General features: G+C 45.4%; 1 protein-coding gene across 5 annotated transcripts in view; it reads left to right on the top strand.

Moving 5' to 3' along the window:
• MTO1 (mitochondrial tRNA translation optimization 1) overlaps window positions 1-23109 on the top strand; it is a 569440-nt gene that overhangs the window by 19988 nt on the left and 526343 nt on the right. For 2 of the 5 annotated variants that reach the window (XM_078652253.1, XM_078652251.1), the window contains exon 2: window positions 21934-22153. In XM_078652253.1, the coding sequence (XP_078508379.1) occupies window positions 21934-22153 (220 nt within the window). Of the gene's footprint in view, window positions 1-18376; window positions 18467-18560; window positions 18654-21933; window positions 22154-23109 lie in introns of those variants that run through there. The other 3 variants (XM_078652254.1, XM_078652255.1, XM_078652252.1) reach the window with 3 other exon arrangements.

Genomic DNA, 23109 nt, shown 5'->3' with positions numbered 1-23109 from the left:
CCTTAGGAGTGTCTGCGTTTTATCCTTCGGCTACCTCTGTGACAGGATCATCCTCCACGGTCAGGGAGAACTTGTGAAAGATCTTAAGGACTTTCTCCTGGAAGTAGAGTGCTATTCTGTCACAGAAGTCTTGGGAGGGGTTCAGGAGCTGTGACCCTGGGGGCTCAGCAATCTCCTTTATGACTTTGAAAAGCATGCTGAGGAATTGTCTGCCAATACATTCTTATCAGTAAGATAATGGGATTTGGCCTGGAAGATGGCGTGTTTATAGTCCCGCAGGAGAGATTTCTGCTTGGCTTTTTCCCGAGGGCAAGGGTCCGCACGCCTTTTTCCGTTCTTTCCTGCGGCATAGGCATCTGAGACCCATGAGTTCTTCCGAAAACCATGGAGTCGAGGGTTTAGCTCTTATAATGACACAGCTTTTGAATGGAGCAACGATGTCCAACGCCTCAGTAATTTAACAGCGAAAGCCCTCTGCCGTGGGAGGGTGAGAGATGGAATTCCCATCCGAGACTGAGACCAATGCGGCCTTCCAGTTGATGGCAGTAACCATGTTCAGTCTCCTACACTGTATATGTCAGGGGGAACCTATGCAGGTTTTAGTGGGATGAGGGAGAGTGATGTTGAACTCGGACCAGCCAGTGATCAAACCAGCTGAGAGACTGAACTGCCTCGATCTTAGGACTATTGTGGTTAGCAAAAATGCCATCCAGGGTGTGGCAAGCCCAGTGGGTGGGAGAGTGGACGAGTAGCTCAAATCCCATGGAAGTCATGAGGGTGAGCAGAATCATTATCCTGTTTGATTTCAAGATGGAAATTAAAATCCCCTAGGACAGTGTAATGAGCCATGGTGACAAAGGGTTCAAGAGTTTGGCCTCATGTCTCAAGAAACCTGGCCTTGGGCCCAGGCGGACAGTATACCAGAAGGCCTAAAAAGTTGCAATTTTCAGATAGCTTAATTCTGAACGTGGCTGCTTCCAGAAGAGAGCCAGGGACACCTTCCAAAGGGCTGAGGGTACAACTGAAGGAGTCCCTAGCCACCAGGGTTAGGCCGCCTCCTCTTCTATCAGGGCGGTCACATCTAAGGATAATGTAGCCTGGGGGGACGGTGTCTGCCAAGTCGGGACCAGAGTGATCCTTAGCCCAAGTTCACTGATAAAAAGGCAGTCCAGATTGAGTGTCTGGATGGTTTGGGCAATTTCGGCCTTGTGTTTGATCATCGAACGAGCGTTAATCAGTGCTCCCTTAAAAGGGCTGGGTTCGCAACCACCCAAAGTTTTACGCTTGTTCGCCTTTCCTGCTCCTGGCCTCTGGGGCCCTACCAGGGAACCCGGGATGGAGGCCCGACCATTAATGGGGCAGAAGTTACATTGCCAGCAATGGTCTGCCTCTCCTGTGATAAAGTAAGCTATTTTCTGGAAATCTTTGTCTGAGACAAAACAGGCAGCTTGCCTGGCCCCTGGCACCGTCCAGGTGCGGTAGGGCGCAGACGGGGTGGCATCTGGAGCGCGCTGCAGCGGCGCGCCCGCTGCGTGCTCGGAGGTGCATCCTGTTAAAATGCCCCCGTATCCTTAACCGAAAGTGCAGAACTGGAAGTGCAGAACCGAAAGTGGGGAAAAGAGGTGGACCGCCAACTCCTAAGATGGAGGCCAGCTCAGAAGAAAGGTGAGAGTAAAAATTAAGAACTCTTTCTGCGCAATCGGGGGAGCCCTGCTGCGGACCGAAGAGTCCAAGAAAAGAGGTAAGGAGAAGCTAATAAAATAGAATAAAATAATGCTGAAAGCAAGTTATAAATAAATAAGACCAAAGCTAGGTTAGAACAAGTGCCGCGTACACAGAGTCTGATCGGTAACGGCTCGCGTCTTCCTTCTCTGTATGTCCGTTCATTATAAGCCAAGTCTACCATGTAAACGGAGGGAGAACAAGCACTTTGCACTGCTTAGCAGTGGTAAAGTGCAAAGAATCCTAAGGTGAGCAAAAACGAAGTTAGAAAACAGGCGATATGATGGCAAAAAGTTAGGGGTGAACCACGCCAAGAATGCCAGGTCTGCAATTTCTGTGCTACAGCTGGGGCGAAAGCCAGATTGACTGGGGTGTAACAAGTCATTTTTTTTTGTAGGTACCGAGACAGCTGCTGGTTAACATGTTTTTCCAGTATTTTGGAAAGGGCCAGGAGAAGCAAGATCGGTTTGTAATTAGACAGATCCGTAATTACTGTTTGTGGTTTTTCTAAGCAGGGGCACAATTTTGGCCTGTTTCCATTTCTTAGAGACAATAGCAGACGTAAGTGAGGTATTTTGGTGATGATTGACAAGAGGATTGATAGACTCTGCTCCAATGACCATAAGATTGATGGGGCATGGGTCAGAAGGAGAGCCAGATTTAAGACTCCTGATGGCAAGAGGGGAGTCCTCCAGGGAGATTGGATCAAAACTATCCAAGGAAGTAGTTGAGTTGGAAGTTTGCTTAGCACACTGCTTGGTATTCGGACTCTCCTCTCTCCGTACTGAGAGGGGAGAACTAGCTTGGATATTAGAGATATTATCCTGGAAGTAGTTGGCCAGTTGTTAAAACCATTTCCTAGAAGGCACCTGTTGGGGTATGCAGGCTACTGGGGAAATGAAGGACTTCACTATGATAAAGACGTGCTTGGATTTGTTACCCACCTTTAAAATTTGGGCCTCAAAGTATAATTGTTTTTCTTTCTGATACTTTTTTAGGTATAGCGTTGTTAGAAATTGGAATTTTGGTAGGCTAGGGCATGTACCAAAGCCAGGCAGAAACTACCACTCTAGTCAGGATAAGGGAGTTGCACTCCTAAAATAACCCCTGCTCACCCCCTTGGTAGCTTGGCCCGAGCAGTCAGGCTTATCTTGGAGGCAGTGTGTAAAGCATTTGCACATAACCAGCAGTAATACAGTGTGAGCACTACAAAAGGACACCACACCAGTTTAGAAAAATATCCAATATTTTTATATACTTAAGACAAGACCAAAACATTACAAATCAACAATACAGTACTTAAAAATCTTCGGTTATCAAAATATGCTTGAAAAACAGTTCCTTGATGTCGATAGCTCCGTCTGGGGCTATCACAGCGTCATGAGCAAACAAATCCAAACAGTTCTGGCTGACCGCGGTGTCGCGGACCAGCTACGGTGTCGGTAAGACCCGCAAACAGTACGTCGGAGCCCTTAAAGTCACACGCGTTGCAGGTCGAACTCCTCCCTGTTGAAGTCAGGAGCGCTGGCTTCGGCAGGCATCGGGTGCTGCGGTGCGAAGTGCAGCGGTGTGGCTTGCAGTGCCCTCAGGTCACGGTGCGAGCAGCAGCTCGGTGGCGGCATCAGATGGCGTCGTCGGTGAGACCAGGGTGGCAGTGTGAAGTGGAAGCGGTGCTCGTCGCGGTGCTGGTAGGTCACGTTGCAAGCAGCGTCATAGTCGTTGCTGAAGCGCTATCGTCGGCTGACGAACTGGAGTCGATGGTGCCGGAGGCGGTAGGCCAAGGCTGCGGTGTGGGATGAGAGTGGTGCGTCATGTAACTTTACGAGTGGTGCCCTCGAACCGCGGTGCAAGTAGCTGCCTCGATTTTGCCGTGGAGTGGCACCGTCGGGGATTCCAATGCGTCGTTGTGAAGCAAGGCGGTGCTGAGTGCGGGGCTCACAGGTCACGGTGCGAGCAGTGGCTCGGTGGCGGCGTCAGCAGGCATCATCAGTGAGACCAGGGTCGCGGTGCAGTGTTGCGGCGTGCCCTCTGCAGTGCCTTCAGGACACGGAGTCGGCAGCAGCATCGTAGACCTCGCCCGGTGGCTTTTTTTCTGTTGCGAAAAAACAACACTGGGTGTGGGCTTCCCACAGTAAGGCCAAGCCTCTTAAATGTAACTAAACAACCAAAAAGCCAGTACTGAGATCTCTATTTTCGTAAAATGTCCTGCGCGCAAAGAATTAAACTAAGTGCGGGACAGTGACACAGTTCACAGCTTGAATCTATTTTATTTATGAAATCAATTATTTGAAAGGAATCAGTTGGTTCAAAGTTTACCAAAAGTTCAACAAAATTTCGAACACAAACAATACAGGGACAACTATTCATAACAAGTGCTCCCTTAAATGTCCAGTAATTTATATGCGTGGATACAGCTGAAGTACACTGTCCCGTCCTACACAACCACTGCCCCTACAGCTGTGGCAAGTAGAATTTGTGCATTTTTATATAGCACCAACTTTAAATGGGCATACATAAAAGATTACGAGTGACACGATCATATTACGAGCAAAATCAAGCAATATAGACAAGGGAAACCTATAGAAATGACACCGATTTGAGCAACAAGAAACTCTAAGATATTAAAACTGCTGTAAGCAAGCACTAGAAATGCAAGGGCACTAACCTTGGCTGCTGCCTGGAGGCTGTGCGTCGCTGCAGCCAGACCCCACTGGATCTCACTGATGAATATTAGGCATGGCGCCTGTATTGTTCCTAAAGCTGAATGTTTTGCACGCGCCCCGGGGTGGGACTGCGACGAGGAGCAAGCTGCAACAATGACTAATAAAAACAAGTTTGGCAAGGCACAAAGTGGAGGATGAGGACAGCATTCCCAAACAATGGAAGTGTATCGCCTGAATTTCTGTGTCTGGAGAGTGGCAATCCAGATACTGAAGTGAGGAGGATGGAGATGGAGCTACCTTTAAAAATTTCACCAGGGCTTTGGTTAGCAAGAAGATGCTTATCAGTTCTTCCTGAGCACCGTCATTTGGTTGATGGTATGAGTCGAATCTGTTGTGAAATGTGAAGACATTTCTAGGTCAGACCTGTCCTTTTGTCTACCCCGGATTACTGCTTCAGAGAGGTTGATAGCAACCACATGCAGAAACCTCAAACTTCATTATGTCTGTGCTGTGGGTGCTCCAATTCGGAGACCCCACCAGTGCTACCAACTGTGAAAAGCATCACTCTGCACAAATACTGTATCTGGAGAACAGTCTGAGAAAAGCACTTGACACAGTTTGCAACAGTGGCTCCACATACCATATCTAGAAAATGTATATACACGTTTGATCATGCTTGGTCCCTGTTCAACGCCCTTCAAGACATAGGAATAGAGTGCCCCACAGAGCACGCAAAGGGATGCTCTTTGACCACAGCAGGTGTGTGACTAACAGAGGTGAGAGGGCATTACCTGAAGTGTACACTTTCTGCTGTGAAAGGGAAGGAGTCTACCTGGCCCAGCAGGAAGACTGACTGTTGTGAAAGGGAAGCCCAGCATGTCCCCAGGACTCTGGGAAATCCAGAGGAAGCTGATTATCTGAGGGTAATCTAGGAATTATACTCACCCCCACGGGTGACCCCTCTCCTCCTTCTTACCCCACCAACCCATCTCTCAAAGCTGGTTCCTAGCGGGAACGGCTTCATGCATTCTACCTGCTGTGATCTGATCGAGACCACACTGCCTGTATCAGGCCAGTCAGGTCTGCTCCTGAACTGCTGACAATGTGAGACGGATAGGGGCTGCAACTTCCTTAGTTGGCCAACTGGGACTGCATGTGACTGGTATGGCCTGGGTGAGGTCTGGAACTGCTTTAACCTGTTGATCCAGTGGGAAGCCGAAGCAGCCAGGCTGCACCAGCACCATGGAGTCAAGCCAGGCGCACAAACTTATGAAGATGTGGTCTTGCACCTGGCCTACTCGACAGCTCAAGAGATTGTCTTTGGCCAATGTGGGGCCCTGTGGGAAGGAGATCACATTACCCATGACATCCCTAGGGTAAGAGGTCTAAGAAAACATGGACTGTATGGGCATTTGACTTGCGCAGGTATATGAGACAGCCTCAGGCACAAAAAAGTAAAGGAAAACCGATGAGTTATTGAAACTAGAAAGTTCGCCTGTTTCAAACTTCGTCCTGGATGACGCTAGAAGCTCAACCCGCTCCCGCTGCCCGTCCCTGAAGTGTTGTGTACCTGGGTCTGCTGTCCTCGGCACCCCTCGGCTCCCGCACCCGGCGCACCCTGGTCCTCTTCTCCGCCTTCACGGGCCCCTGCTCCGACTTGCTGCCGCTGTCCCTCGGCGCTTCGTGTCCAGGCCCAGCTCCCACTCGTTGAAATCTCACGTTCATGCTGGCATTACCGAGGCTCGGCGTCTCGGATTTGACCTCGTGAGCGCGCATGTGTGCGAGCGCGACTCTGCCATGCGCTTTAGGAAAACGAAACCTAAGAGCCACATGCGCGCTCACGAGGTCAAATCCGAGAGCCACGACGGAAAGCGCGTGCACCTCCCCAGTCCCAGCGCGTGCACCTCCCACATTTACAAAGTATACTAAAAGTATACACGAGGTCCCTTCGCTACGCTCGACCTAAAAATTACATATTCTTAAAACAAACATGGATGGCACAACAATTAGTGAAAGGGGGACGCCCTTATTTTGTGCATTTGGCTGCTAGCGCGAGGACGGTGTATTAACCTGTGTAACCTGTGTAAAAACCTACTTCTTGCGGTACCCGCTCCGCGGGTCCCGCTGCGCCTGGGGTGGATTCTGGACCCCTGATCTTCACGTCGGTGTCTGGCGAAGGAGTGAGTCAGGCGGGGCTGCGAGTGAAAGCAGGCGCTGGAGCAGGACCACAGCTCCCAGGAGCGCTTGCTTGCCCAAATAGAGATCACCTGGGCCGCTCTCCCTGCCTGCTCCTCCCCCTCCTCTGGACTTTAAAACTCCTGTGTTCTGGACCTGCACCGGGACGCCCTTATTTTGTGCATTTGGCTGCTAGCGCGAGGACGGTGTATTAACCTGTGTAACCTGTGTAAAAACCTACTTCTTGCGGTACCCGCTCCGCGGGTCCCGCTGCGCCTGGGGTGGATTCTGGACCCCTGATCTTCACGTCGGTGTCTGGCGAAGGAGTGAGTCAGGCGGGGCTGCGAGTGAAAGCAGGCGCTGGAGCAGGACCACAGCTCCCAGGAGCGCTTGCTTGCCCAAATAGAGATCACCTGGGCCGCTCTCCCTGCCTGCTCCTCCCCCTCCTCTGGACTTTAAAACTCCTGTGTTCTGGACCTGCACCGGGACGCCCTTATTTTGTGCATTTGGCTGCTAGCGCGAGGACGGTGTATTAACCTGTGTAACCTGTGTAAAAACCTACTTCTTGCGGTACCCGCTCCGCGGGTCCCGCTGCGCCTGGGGTGGATTCTGGACCCCTGATCTTCACGTCGGTGTCTGGCGAAGGAGTGAGTCAGGCGGGGCTGCGAGTGAAAGCAGGCGCTGGAGCAGGACCACAGCTCCCAGGAGCGCTTGCTTGCCCAAATAGAGATCACCTGGGCCGCTCTCCCTGCCTGCTCCTCCCCCTCCTCTGGACTTTAAAACTCCTGTGTTCTGGACCTGCACCGGGACGCCCTTATTTTGTGCATTTGGCTGCTAGCGCGAGGACGGTGTATTAACCTGTGTAACCTGTGTAAAAACCTACTTCTTGCGGTACCCGCTCCGCGGGTCCCGCTGCGCCTGGGGTGGATTCTGGACCCCTGATCTTCACGTCGGTGTCTGGCGAAGGAGTGAGTCAGGCGGGGCTGCGAGTGAAAGCAGGCGCTGGAGCAGGACCACAGCTCCCAGGAGCGCTTGCTTGCCCAAATAGAGATCACCTGGGCCGCTCTCCCTGCCTGCTCCTCCCCCTCCTCTGGACTTTAAAACTCCTGTGTTCTGGACCTGCACCGGGACGCCCTTATTTTGTGCATTTGGCTGCTAGCGCGAGGACGGTGTATTAACCTGTGTAACCTGTGTAAAAACCTACTTCTTGCGGTACCCGCTCCGCGGGTCCCGCTGCGCCTGGGGTGGATTCTGGACCCCTGATCTTCACGTCGGTGTCTGGCGAAGGAGTGAGTCAGGCGGGGCTGCGAGTGAAAGCAGGCGCTGGAGCAGGACCACAGCTCCCAGGAGCGCTTGCTTGCCCAAATAGAGATCACCTGGGCCGCTCTCCCTGCCTGCTCCTCCCCCTCCCCTTCAGTTGCATATAATTGTCACCGACATTTCCGCTGCGCGGTAGCGCGCGGTAGCGCCGGGAGAAGCCCGGGACAAGGGCGGGACCGTCTGTGGCCGTCCGGGGCCGGACGAGGTTGGGTTGGGCCAAAAGTCCTGGTCCATTTAATTTTTTTAATTTTATATTATATTTAGATACTTTTGTCTAACTGTACCCAGAGGCTCTAACACTTACATATAATTATGGCCCTGAGATCAGGTAAACAACGATTGGTCCATATTCAAACCACACAGGGTGTTGTTTCAGGCCCCCTAGATGCTTTCATTACCAGAGCTACAGGAATATTAGAAAAAGAAATTCAACAGGTCGAGCATAGATTGTCCCTGGACTTAGTCACTGGGAAACGCTCCTCACTAGGTGCTCTGGCCTGTGCTAAAAGCCCATTAACCAATGCAGCGTTTAACTGTATCTCCATATCAAACACTGACATAATAGTTCATGAGGACGGGGTTGAAGCTATATCACATAAGCCACAAGAAAATATGGATTTGAACCCCGACTACAGTTCGACTAGTATAGAAGGGGATAGCGTAATTAGTGAGAATGATAAGTGTACTTCGCCAGGAAACCCGCAAGTACATATCCTTACCCTACCTAGTACTCCTGTCCCGTTACCTGTAACTCCTAAGCAGGCTTCACGAAAAAGAAAACACGTTTCAAGCCCACAGGGGGTCATGGAGCAGAAACAAATCAAACTAGATCTTGCAGATAGCTCCTCCCACTCCCAGTCTATTCAAGGACCCCCAGTAGTGTATTGTCCATCACTGGCTCACTCTGGGTCGTCAAACACATGTCCAACCTGTTTTAGCAGTGACGATGCCCTGTTGGCAAAAATGGAAGCAATGGTTAAATCTCTATTGCTTCCAGTTATTGAGAATACTAGGATAATGTCCGCTAAAATAGATGTTTTAGAAGCAGCTATTAATATTAATATGGACCTCTTACAAAATCTAATACCCACTGGTATAAAGCTGAGGGGCCCAAACCCAAATGGGGGAACAACTGTAAATACGGGGATAACCAAGATCAATCCAGTGGTGACACCAACTACTAATACAAACAAGAAACAACAAACGGGGATAAAAATACCACCTGTTAGTAGAGTCCCGGTCAAAGAAACACCGAAGGCCAAATATCCTTTGGCAGTCAATACTGTTCAGGGGAAAAAAGAACGAGGGAATGGTGCATCAAATCAGGGGGAAAACACCCCGGTTTACACCCCTGCATTGGGAAGGGATAATAAAACCCCATATACCGACAGGAATAAGAGGACTAATAATAGATCCACACGAAACCCATAGAGAGTTAATCTGCCCCCAGAAGCGTCACAATATACTATTGTACTAACAGGCGTGGCCCCCCTTAGAGAGGGTTCCAAAGAATCCCAAATGGATCTGCGAAATAAGGTCACATTTTGGCTGAATAAACATCGCCCACTTCCCCCTTCCTCCCCTACAGAAATCCTTTATGTAAGGAGAGTAGAATGGGTAGGAAAGGGCGAAAAAGATCTGGAAGGGGACTGTATTTTGGTTTCATTTAGAGATTACTGGGTGGTAGACAGAATCCAGAGGAAACCAAGATTCGCCCGTTTGGGTGACGTTCAGACCTTAAATCTTGGCTACTTCTATCCCTACATACACCAAACTCATAACATGAGTCACAACCCATGGAAAGTTAAAGGGGGAAGACACCGAGAGCCTGCAACACACCACCCCCAATATTATCCTCCACTCCACAACCAATTTGAGGCACTGTCAGACCTAGAATGGGTGGACTGACTATGTGCAACGACCCAGCTACCTAGTTCAGGATCTATGGAAGTTGAAGAAGTGTATACCCCTCCCACTCATATCCAACAACTAGCAAAGGAGCAACTGCTTACGCTCCATAATCCTAGGACGCAGAGGGAGCATGGGGGGACTAACATCACCACCTCTAATATAGAAGCCAATGGGCCAATTGGCACTGATTCACTGAGCCCCCATTCTTCTATCCCTGTTAGTAACAATCATGCAGAGATAGATCCACTAAACTCACATATGGTGTCTTGGAATGTTGCTGGAGCCAAGTCGCGCTTGGAATCGGAGGATTGGTTGGGGTTTATAGGCAATTATGAGGTTGTGTTGTTGCAGGAGACGTGGGCTACATCTCCATTTTATCTGGCTGGTTATTTAAACTTCTCTAAACCTGCTATAAAAGGTACAAAGGGGCGGGCATCTGGGGGATTAACCACATGGGTAAAACAGTCCTGGTGTTTCTCAGCTGCTGAATTGTATATAGATAATCCTGACATTCTGGCTATTAGGGTGAGCATAGCAGGGGGGCAGGACATGCTCATTATTAATATATATTCCAGAGGTCTCCCGGGTGGCCGAAGCCCCAGGTTGATTGGTGCTCTAGATACGCTACTAACGGGCTGGAATAAAGCCTCACTAATCGTTATAGCAGGGGATATCAATTGTACGATTGAGCCATTGTATCTGCCGGAGGACAATTGGGGGTTTGAGGAAGACGCCACATGGATGATCCCCGAACTTTCCAACAAAATTCCAGTCAAAGCCACGGATGCAGCCCTGAACTGGACAGCTTTTTGTCTTACATGGGGACTTCGGGCAGTGAATGGACGCACCAAATCGGACATTGAAGCTAAACCCACTTTTGACAATGGTGCAAGGAAAAGTCGGATAGATTACATCTTTATAAAAATGGAATATTGGAGTATAGTTGATGACATGGAAATTAAAGTACGTCCAGAAAGTGACCATAATCCCTTGTCCTTGAAATTTAAAATGTCCGGTCAGATAGGCCTAGGAGAACCTGTTCAAAGGGGGCCTGGGGTTGTAACCTTGGCAAATGATCGGAGGAGAGTGAAGTGGTCACTAATTTCCAACGATGCAATGATACAGGCCGACATTGAAAATGTTGTTACTAACACCATAAAGAATATGAGGTCCGTTGCAGCTGAGCGGGGTCAGGGTGAATTAAATACGATGATGCGCCTACATGATGAATGTTTTTCTAAACTTAAAATGATTTTATCAAAGCCATGTAAGTTAAACAGCGGTCACTCGAATCCCCAAAGAGCAAAATGGTACAATAGAGAATGTAGAGAGGCCCATAGACATCTCATTGAGCAAGTTAAATCCAGAGATTCTGGTGCAGTTAAAGAGGCCAGGAAAAGGTATAAAAGGGTGCAATGGGTGGCAAAAAAGGATTGGGAAGATGAGTTCTGGTCAGATCTACTAGATGCCAGTAAATCAAATGACCAGACTAAATTCTGGGATATAGTTAAATGTGGAAAGGATGGTGAGTTTCGCACTCCGTCCAACCATGTATCCCCGGAAGACTGGACTAAATATTATTCTACCCAATTTTGCCCAGTAGCCGTAGACCCCTTACCCAGACCTTCTATGCTGACGGTAATAATCCCAAGTACTACGACCCTGTCTTTTACCGAAGCTGAAGTGGAGTATGCGCTAGGGTTAACAAAGAGGGGGAAGGCACCTGGGTTGGACCAAATCCCGGTAGACCTTTTCAAAGTAAACACCGGCCTTTGGGTACCCTATCTAACTAATATAGCCAATACCATAGCAGGAGGTGCTAGCATCCCCAATACCTGGAAAGGGGCGGAGATCATCCCCATACATAAAAAGGGTGATAGATCAAACCCGGGGAATTACCGCCCAATCAGTTTGATTGACTGTTTTCAAAAAGTGTTTGCTCGAATGATTCTGGTGAGGGTTCTGGGGTGGATGGAGCTTGAAGGAATATTGTCCCCATTACAGGCGGGCTTCAGATCTGGTATAAGTACCATTGACCAGGTCCTGAGGTTTTGTATGATCTTTTGGAAGACTGTCACACTTGGCGGTGGTACCCTTTTTGCCGCTTTTATCGACCTGAAATCGGCTTTTGATTTGGTGCCGAGGGAAAAATTATGGCGGGTATTAAGGGACCTAGGAATGCCGGGGGAACTAGTGGAAATTATTACTAGACTACACGAAGATAATTTCGCTAGGGTTAGATGGGGGACACAAGGGCAAGTTACGGACCCATTTCGAGTATCACGAGGAGTCCGCCAGGGGTGCGTTCTCGCACCCACCCTATTCTTACTCTTCATAGATCAGGTAGTGAAATTCTTCGGGACTTTCAATACAGATGCACCGTCCTTGGCGGGGACTAAATTCCCAATGTTGATCTTCGCGGACGACACCCTCCTCTTATCGAGGACGAGGGGGGGCCTGCAGAGAGCTCTAAACCACTTTGAGGAATTCTGTCACCAAAATGACCTCCAAATAAATGTAGGGAAAACTAAATTCATGGTTTTCTCTAGGAAAAAACCAATACGTAGTAGTGTCCAACTTAACGGGGTTAACCTGGATCAGGTTGACACGATGACGTATCTGGGGGTCACCCTGGACTACCGTTTGTCTTGGAAGCCACAAATAGAGACCCAGCAGCTAAAATTGGCCCAACTGACCGGTTGCCTCCTGCGAGAGCAAAAGAAATCTATTACCAAAAGGGTCGCCCCCGCATTACAAATTTATGATGTTAAAATTAATGCTGCAACACTCTATGGGGCTGAGTTATGGGGTTTTATGGATCTCTCGAGCTTGTATAAAACCCAGTGTAGGTTTCTTCGCAACTTAGTGGGGCTCCCCCAATCAACCCCACTGACCCCTCTTTGTCATGACATGGGTTGCCTGCCGATATCGGACATGGCAAGGTTTAGAGTAGTGTCCACCTGGAGGCGTTTGTGGACTACGGAGGAGTTGGCACTCTTTGCGAGGGAGCTAACTGAGGTGAAGGCAATTGGGCGCTCAGAGCGAATACCCTGGCTTCAATCGGTGAAAAAGAGCCTTTGTGATATGGGTCTTAGTCACCTATGGGTCTCGCCAAGTACTCACAATTTCCCCTCAAAAAAGGAATTTAAGAGTTTATTTTGGGCCTCAACACGCCACTCGTTGGCACGTGCATCAAGCTTTGATGATTTAACGGGGCGTTTCTTAAGATTCAAATTGGATCCGGTACGTGAGACATATTGGGATCTTATCTCCAGACCATTGGACAGAAAATTGTTCCACCAATTTCGGGTGGGTTCTTTACCTCTTAATTCCTTTACTTCATCCTGGTGCAATAATACTAACAATTGTTGTATTTGTTGCCCCGGGTGTAAAGAAACAGAGGGTCATTTCTTATTCGCCTGCCCCCAATATAGAGAACCCCGTCTAAAATGGCTAAAACCCATTTTTAAACGTACGAAATGCAAAAAATCCTCGGATGCAATATGGGCCCTAAAAACAAATACATCTGATTTCACTGTGATATGTTTGGCCAAATACTTAGGATGGGCATGGGTAATCAGGGCAAGAACGAATTCATCCGCCACATGATTAAATAATAGTGTGCAAATTGTTTAATACCTTCCAATAATTGTCAAATATATTTTTTAAGAATTGATAAAATTAATTTTTAAGAATTGTCAAAATGTAATGTCTTGTGTATTTCTAACAAGGTTTAATAACTTTTTAAAAAATTATGGTTTTTAAATAGAGTCTAGATTGTTGATGTTATATAGAAGCAACTACTTTATAATATTCTCTCTTTTATGTAGGGATGATGAAATTGTTTTAAATGACTGTTGAAAATCTGTCTTTTATGATTTTAATATCGAAATAAAGACATTAAAACCTGAACCTGAAAGAATTCATTAAAAAAATCCTAACATTCCAAGTTGATCAACATTTAACATTCATTCTCTCATGCACAGCACACACTCACAACTATATATACAATTGTAATGTCACAAATTGATTATTAGGATACAACTAAATGGGGAAGAAAGAGAGCACCATAGACGACCGCTCTAGAAAAACAAATCAGCTTATTTTTATCATTTCAACAGAAATTAGTTTGAATTTGATGGCCTTATGGTGTGGTAGAATGGTCTACGCGTTTCGACCCCTTAAAGATTTAAGGGGTTCTCATCAGGACCTCATGCCTTGTGTGAGAACTCATACTCTGTATTTAACACCCGAACGTTGGCCAAATGCACAATGCTGGGGACCACGCAAATTATTTGTGAGGGATAATCGTCAGTTCTCCGTGTGGGAATGTTCAAAAGCAGCAATACTCAAATCAATTGAGTTACGGGCCTTAGATTAAAGCCGCGGCTGGTCCTCTGTATTGCAGTCGGCAAGACATGATCAGTTTTTTTTTTCTGTTGCAGCACAAAACACACAGTTTCCAGTGCTGAGGGAAGAAGAACTTGAAGTCTTTACAGTTCGTGAGACTTCTTGAACAGGGGGCAAGCTCTACCTCAAGCCCTTGGGGAAACTCACAAAATATATTGCAGAAAGTTCAATCGAGTCCTTTCACTGCCCCAGACAGAAGCAGCCATTGCAGGCCAACACAGCAAAGCCCACAGCAAAGTGGTAGTTCCTCCTCACAGCTTCTCCGGCTCTTCTTCTTAGTTAAAAGAGTTCTAACATTCAGGGGTCTGGGCCCCAATATTTATATCCCAAAATCCTTTGATCTCTTAGGCAGAGAGTGTCTGTGCCTAGCCAGAACCAGTCTGCCTTCTCTGGTGTGACTTCCTGGCAGGAGATGAAGACGGCATGGTCAGAGGCAGACCAGGCCCTTTAAGGTGCAAGGAAATCTCCCCCCCCCCCTTCCCCTATTGAAGCCCAGGTTTATTCAGCCCTTTCCTGACACACCTAGACTATCTGGAGCCACTCTTGCTCCCCAGCCTTCTGTCATTCAAAACCCAGACAGGCAATCCACATTCCAGCAGAGGCACACGGGATGACTGAGCAAGAAAATACCTACTTTCTAAAAGTGGTATTTTCAAACACAGAATGTAAAAATTACTTTCACTAAAAGATGCATTTTTAGATTCTGAGTTCAGGCATACTAAACTTTATTTCCCTACCTACTGCCAGCTATGTTTATAAGATGTTATAAATAAACTCCCCATTCTGTCCTATGGGGAACAGGTAGCCTTGCAATAGCGAGAAACAAAATTGGCCGTAATTCACTATCAGAACATGCCACACACACACCAGAGCATGTCCTATCTTTCACATACACTGCATCCGGCCAGCAGGAGTACCTTGGATCTACCTTAGGGGTGGCTGACATGTAAGAAAAGGGAAGGTGAGGGACTGGCAAGTGTGTGCACTGGCCCAGTCGACATGGCAGTTACAAACTAACTGCACGCAGACTGCGCAATGACTGGTCTGAGTTACCGTTTCAGAGCTACTGACGTGGGTGGCACAATCAGTGCTGCTGACCCACTAGCAGCATTTGATTCCCAGGCCCTGACACACTTTACTAGGGACTAACCAGTAAATCAAATATCCTATCATGGAAACACCAATGCATAACACAATGTACCGCAGGAGCACTTGAACTTTACCACAGATCAGCAGTGAGAAAAGTGTGCAGAAACACTATGCCAGCAAAAACAGAGTCAACACCGGGAGGTCAGAAAGCAAAAACTCTGGGGAAACAGGCCAATAGATGCCAAGTCTAACAAGGTTGTACCTCGTTTTGGAGATAGGGCAATAAGACTCCCTTCATTTCCTCTCTAAGTGTTTACACGCTAATTTGACTTCTCTCGGAGAGTTAGTGTACCATGGATTAGAAGATTTGGCTTGACATGAATGCAGTATCCATTCCGGTGCTAGAGCGCAAGTAGTGCCTCCAATCCAGCTATCTAAAATATCTATCCTGGTCCACATTATTTGTGAGAGAGGGCATTTTCGCTTTTAGGGCCCTACAAAATACTTCCGGTTGAATTTTATAAAAGGTTCTAGCCCCTTTAAGTTTAAGGTCTGTATGGAATGTGGATTTCTCTATTTTGAGCCACCTAAACCCAATCGGGTAATGATGTGACGAAACTAAAGGGATGGGAATATCCACTTCTATGGGAAGACTAGTAAAATCTGACCCAGAGTATGTCCAGCTTCGTGTGTAGGCAGGAATACAGTTTGGGTCATAGTCATAGCTGAGATGCTTTTGCGTAGTGTTAGAACATCCCTTTCTTCACCCAACTCCATGTGAAGATTGAAATCCCCTACAAGAAAAAATGGGAGTATCTATGGGCTAGGAGGGATAACGCATAATATAGGGAAGAGCGAAAGGAGGCACCTGGGCCTGGGGGTCTATCGACTAAAGCTCCCGCTATGGATTGCTTGGGAGATAAGGTAGTGCAGAAACCTAGAACCTCCTCTTCATCCAGACCTACTACAGGAACAGGAGTGTAAATAAGATTATCCCTATAGATCAAGACCCCCCCGCTTTCTAGTCTTGCAAACCTCTCCGAATTTATTTTAACCCATTGGGATTGCAGGGCAGACCAGGGCCAGAGGAGTCAGTTAACCACATTTCTGTTACAAACAAAACGTCTACGGTCTCATCACTTAGCATATCGGAAATCTAGTCAACATGTTTAGGGAGTGACCGGACATTAATAAGAGCTGCAGCGAATTCTAAGACCTTATGCTTTTTGATTTACAAGACAGACTAGAGTCTCTGTCCAGGTCGCTCGTAGATGTATGGAATCTGCAAAAAGAGCCTCTTGTTTATGTTTTTTTTTAAACAAACTTTATTCATTATTTCCAATTGCATGAGCCATCATACTCATCTTGCCTTATACATTCAATAATACATTGTTTAATATATTAGCTATAATTCATGTCACAGTCCGACTCAATGCATCCCCATCCAGATCTTCATCGCTGACTACTTCTTCAGAATTGTCCACTTAGCCTACTTTGCTAATACGTTGTGCCCTTCTATTCTATCAGGGACGTCGACCCTATGCTTCCCCAGGCTTGATCATTTTCTGAGTCATCCCCACATCTAATGAAACAACTAATTAACAACCCCCCCTTCCCTCTTCCCCTAACAGGCCCCACCTACCCCCTTCCCAGTCAGACATGTCCCTCTCCCTCGTATCTCCTATGTCGCGCCGCAAAACAGCATCTTGTTTATGTGTGCACAGAGGAGTCCAGGACTAAGGGCCATATGTATTAACACATTTTCCCATAGACACAGAATGGGTAAAACCCTTTGATACATCTGGCCCCAAGAGTATGCAGGTTTGTGTAGGCGCTAGTCTGCATAGTTGAAATATTTCCTTTTACCTTCAGGAACCATTCGGGCATAATAGCTGGTGTTCGGCACTTCCGGGACACTTCAGTGCGCAGACAGGCGTGTCTTTGGTACTCCTTCTGCACACCGGTGGCGCATCCGCCCTGCGTCTTTATCTGCATCTGAGGCCTGGGACACTAGAGTGCACACTCAACCAAAATGACGGCTCCAGGTGTTCCCCAAGTAGGGAGAATGGACGCAATTCCGAGCGCTATGCAGAGAGGCAAGATTAGCTGGTCCCTCCTCCTCGTACCAGAAGAGTGAGTAAGTGTGGATAACGGTAGAGCATATGCAGAGTTAAATTAATTTAAAACATTAAAATGCAAGTAAGAGCAATCTTTAGCAACGTTCCTTCAGTTCCCCCACCTAATGCAGTTGCATCCACGCTGCGTCTTTTTTTATCTGCATCTGAGGCCAGGGACACTAGCGCCATGTGTCATCGATGTGATTATGGTTAGAACAAGTGTCAAGTTGATCACCTGACCCTTCCTGCACAGCGATTGCAAACTCTTGGTTTGCTCAGTTTATTGTGTTACAATTTTCAGTGGATTTAAACAATACATAAACAGTAATAAAATTGTTCTTAATCAAGAAAAAAGTTTATATTTTTTTTAATTGGTCATATTAATTATAATGACTGTTTTTATGCTCATTTGATTTTTCATGAGAACAAAAATAAATTGATTATCAGTTCAAAAACATATATGTGCAAATCATACAATATACATTTTTTATACATTCAGTTTGTTGAGACTCCCAATGCATTTCGGGATCAAAAGGATCCCTTCTTCAGGGGAACTGAAAAGAATGAATACAAAATTGTCGTCAATGTTTCTCAATATATACAAAGTGGTTCAATACAATTGCAATAAATCGTTTTGTAACAACCATGATTGAAAACCTTAAATGATGTGAAAAGAAAAGCAGAAAAAACCTCCACCAAAAGATTTGTGAGTGTGAACTTATGGAAAAATAAGGCACCTAAAACAATGGAAATAGCTTACCAACTATCTAACCCTGTCCCGTGACTGAGAATATTTAAAGTCACGATGTTGAAAACACGAAGTTACACAACCTACGAATTCAAGCAGTAATCAATGTGAGTTCTTCTAAGCTAATTCGACCTGAATGAATACTGTGGAAATTCGTAGTGTATATACCTTTAGTCACATTAATTTTTTTTAAAACTTAAAAATCAATTTATATCTTTTAGGATACGTAAAACCTAAAACATTAACACCTGAAACCATCAGATAGAATCAACTTCATTTGGAAATTCATCACTGGACGAAAATTGAAATAGGTAAACACCATCTTGGTAAAATCCTTATTTCGAATTAACAATCATGGACCTAGTAATAACATCACCTTGTCCTTCCATTGTTTTCTTTTGGCCTATAGCATATCATCAGATATCAAGAAAGGATATATTTCTCGCTTAGGAACCAGATTCATTCCTTGTGCTAAACGTAGTACACTCCATTTTTTAAGTAAGTGACCCTATGCTTTGAATAAATACATTTAAACAAACCTACGGGTCCCCTCATGGTGAAATAATAGGAAAGTATGAACCTCTCAATAACGGGTTTTTTTAAGCCCCACTTGTACAATTTTCTACCTTACACAAGAGTCCAGCAATTGAGGGAGCTTTACATTAGGAATTTTGAATTATACACCTTTTCTCTTAGTTTGTTATTTCCAATTCTTGGAACCACTACTCCTATATAAGATATCATTCCCTGGGACTAAATGTCAGGTCTATAACTGTATGGCTTCATCCTAATATCCGCCATCCCCAGCCATTTATGATGTAATAATAGGAAAGTATAAACCTCTCAATAATGACTTTTTGTCATGCCCCACTTGTATAATTTTCTATCTTACACAAGTGGCCAGCAAGTAAGGGAGTTATATTAGTAACTTAAAATTATACACTCTTTCTCAAAGTAGGTTATTTCCGATCCTTGGAACCTTTAATCCTATACAAGATATCATTCCCTGGGAATAAAAGTCATGTCTAGAATTGTATGGCTTCATTTGTATATCTGTCATTGACAGCCATTGTTTTGGGTTTCCATACATTGTGTTAAACCCAAATAATGTAATTCAACTTTGCAACTGCTAGTAAGGCAAGGAAACGAAATTTACTTAAACAAAATGTTGAAATGTTAAAATGCGATGTTTTTGCAAGATGGAAAGACTGAGACTACTGTTTAAAACTTTATAAATTAAAGCGTTAGAAATTAGAATTTTTATGTATCAAAAATTAGGATTTGAAGAATATATAAGATTTTATGTATAATCTTCCCTGTATGGTATTTTCCTTTTTTAGAAATTATCGTGGCTGCTCCAGAAGAAGGCGCTGGTCCGCCGAAACGCGCGTAGAGATATAATTTGCCACATTCCTCTTTTACCTTGTTTCTATTTTATGTACATCCATATATACAAATTGGATTTTTCTTTTTTATTGATGCATTGTGTTTTTTGATTTTATTATGTCATGTTTGCTAACTGTAGATATTGAATGTGTAACTTGAAACTATGTGTCTTGATAAACTTTGAATAAAATTGTACTCTTTTTTAACAAAAAACAAAGGTTGTAGCTCAGTCCCTTCCTATTTGTATTATGTTTGTTGCCTAGATTGATACATATCATTCATCAGTTCTTCTAAGCTGACACTCAGGGCGTGAGTGCAGTAAGATGGTACTGTAGAGAATAAACTTCATTACCTGTCACTAGTAATTGTCCTGCTAAATAAGTGGAGTGCACAGTACAACCCCATATTCCACATCGATGTGATTATAGCATGGAGTCAGTCTTCACATTTTTAATTGTAGAAGTCTTTGGGGCTATCCATCTTTAAAATTATTTGGGTGTCATCTGCATAGTTGTCACAGGTCAGGTTGAATGATTTAATCAGTTTGGTAAGAGAGTTAGGTAGATGTTGAATAATAGAGGGCATATAGAGGACCCTTGAAGAACACCATCGTGTTGTGTGTGAAGAAGTAATGTGAAAAGGGGTAGCTAGATTACACTTTGTGAGATAAGAAGCTGTCCATTTTATAGCATTTTTGATGGATTCTCATATTGCAAAGTCTGTGCAGTAGAGTGTGGTGGTGGACATTCCTAAATGCAGCCACTAAATCCAGAAGTAATAAGGCAGCTGCTCCATTTTTGTTCATTTTGACTATAAGTTCATCCCAGATGGATATAATAGCTGACTCTGTTTCGCGGCCTGGTCGACAGTAGGCCAGAATGTGAGGTACAAATAGAGAGGTGTGTAAACACTGCCCTTTCAAACGTTTTTACTACGAAAGGGCCATTTGCTATGGGCCTGTAGTTTGCTGGGTCTCATGGGTCATAGTATTTATTTATGATGAGAAATCTGCTGTAGGGTTTGAGCTCGGGACTGCAGAATTCTGTCAGGCGTTTATGGAGTTCTTTTGTAGAGTGGTCTGCTTCAGTTATGCGCATGGAGAGGTGATGTCTTTTTGTGGTTCTGATGGCTCGTTTATAGGCTCTATTATAGAGCAGGGTGGACTTTTGTCTGTTTCATCTCCTGCTTTTCTTCATTTGTATTGAACTATGCCGAGTTGTGTGTTCATTCTTTTAATGTTGTCATTAACCAATGTTTTGTTGTTTTTGTGGTTAACTCTGGATGTGGCTTTTGTTTGTATCTGTTTGCCCAGTGCAGTGGAGATCTAGTTTAGACAGTGTTTATGTTTATCTTTTGGGCGCAGGTTTTTTCAAGGTGGGTGTCGAGTTGCTGGATGCTTAGTTTTTTAGATCTCGCCTACTCAGCGCTTACTGTGTCTCTTCGAGACAGGCTGTATTCAGGTATGGTCTTGAAGCTCTGCCCATATTTTTCATTGGCTTGTGTCATCGTCCTTTGTAAATGTTGGCTTCTGATTTGGTAATAGGCTTAATAGTCCCTCATTAGTACCACCTTTTACTCTGTTGTTACCTCCCATGAGTACTAGCCCTCTTACATGTGTCCTTACTTGCGAGCTTTCAATAGCAGTTCATAGAACTATGTACTTAACCCCTCCCATGCTGGTGACGGAACCGCTCCGTCACCAGCCACGGACGCGCTGTGCTGTTGACGGAGCGGTTCCGTCACGGCCCGCTCGGAGCGCCTGTGCGGCGCGCGGATTCCGCGCCTGCGCTGGACGTTCCATTGAGCGGGCGGGGCCATGACGGAACCGCTCCGTCATAAGCACAGCGCACCCGAGGCTCGTGACGGAGCGGTTCCGTCAGGAACATGGGAACGCCGCGCGGCCGCCCCACCCCCCTAGCGCTGCGGCGGAATTGCCGCCGCAGCGAAGGTGTTAATTAATGTACACAGCACTCGCGGGATGCTAGCTCCAGCAATGGCGGCTGCTTCCCGCCTAACAGACTTGGCATTTGCATTTCTTGGTTTGAACAGCATTTGGTAATACCACCACGCCTTTTAGCAGACGGTAACATTCACGGTTTTTACTTAAGGTGTAAGGCAGTATGACGACTTTTCAGTAGTGACTTTACTGTAAACTAGATGAATGGTAGAAATATGCATTTATCCGATCCACTCATATTTCACCCCTTTACACAGTCCTGTAAATCAGTGGTGAGCCTTAGGTTTAACACTTTTCTGTAAACTGCTGGAGTTTAAGGTAATCGTCATTTGTATACTTTCAGAATATTGCAAACATGCCACATTTAATGATAAACATATTTGTATTTAAATGGTAGTCACTTTTTAGTTCTAACAAATTGATTTTTTTTGGCAGATGCTTTCGTTGAGATCTACCTTCTATCGACAGTTCACCTCTGCCTACAAGAACCAACTGCCTCTGACTCTTCACTTTGGCAGCACAGCCAGTGATGTCGCTGTGCCCAACTATGACGTTATCGTGGTTGGAGGTGGACATGCTGGGACTGAAGCTGCAGCCGCTACATGCAGGGCAGGGGCACGAACCCTGCTTGTGACACACAAGATCGAGACTATCGGTATAGTAGAAATATTGATTTATAAAATTTATATACATGTGTAAGAACTCGCATTGTAGACCTTGCTTAGTGGTAAAAGGTGTAATCGGTGTAGTATCTTCAGAAGAACACCAGACTAGTATTTGTAGTTTAAGTATGATCGTTTATTTCCTGGCTCTGCGCAGCAGGTACAACCAGTACGAACGGTCTCCAGGCAGAACTGACCCAGAAGAATGCTAATACATCAAACAGTTCTATGTTCTAAATAATAATTACAGTGTTCTGAATGTGAGTAATACAAATCTAATAAAGTCCCACTACTTACCACAAAAGCACTATACTACACAATCCTCCCTTTTAAAAGAAAAAAAAAACACACAAAAAAAAACTTAATGACAATCAAACATTTCTAGGGATTTAGGTTTCTTAACAATTCTACCGCTGGAAGTTTTAATAACATTGTCATTATAGGCAGGTACAGTTTCAGAAATTGGAACATTGGCTAATAAAGCAGGTTTAAGAGTAGGAGAAGGAACTTGGTCGGTAGACTCAGGATGGATAAGACTGGGATCACTCATTTCAGGAGTGACATTTACAGTGTCTAACCACCAATAGGTGTTGCCTTCATTCTCAATATTCTCCATTATGCCACCAAAGTCGAATGAGACCAGTGCAAGGCAACTGAAATGCCTAACTTCACCATTATGCAATAAGGCTGTGTTGTTAAAAACTTTAACAACATGTTTGGGTTCACTGAACTTGCTTTCTCCTTTAGAGACATGCTTAGAGCATTTCACATGAACCCATTGACCGTCACGCAAACAAACTAGCTTAGCACCATGTTTCTGATCATAGTAAATTTTGTTTTTAAACTGGTATACTTGGATACGCTCTCTCACACTGGGTATATCGCACTAAACCATACCATTTTTGTTCAACCAACCAGGATTAATTTTTGAATGAGGAATCCTACCTCT

This window comes from Lissotriton helveticus, chromosome 7, assembly GCF_964261635.1.
Source record: "Lissotriton helveticus chromosome 7, aLisHel1.1, whole genome shotgun sequence".
NCBI classification, from domain to species: domain Eukaryota; kingdom Metazoa; phylum Chordata; class Amphibia; order Caudata; family Salamandridae; genus Lissotriton; species Lissotriton helveticus.
This window is presented reverse-complemented; position numbering and strand designations above follow the sequence as displayed.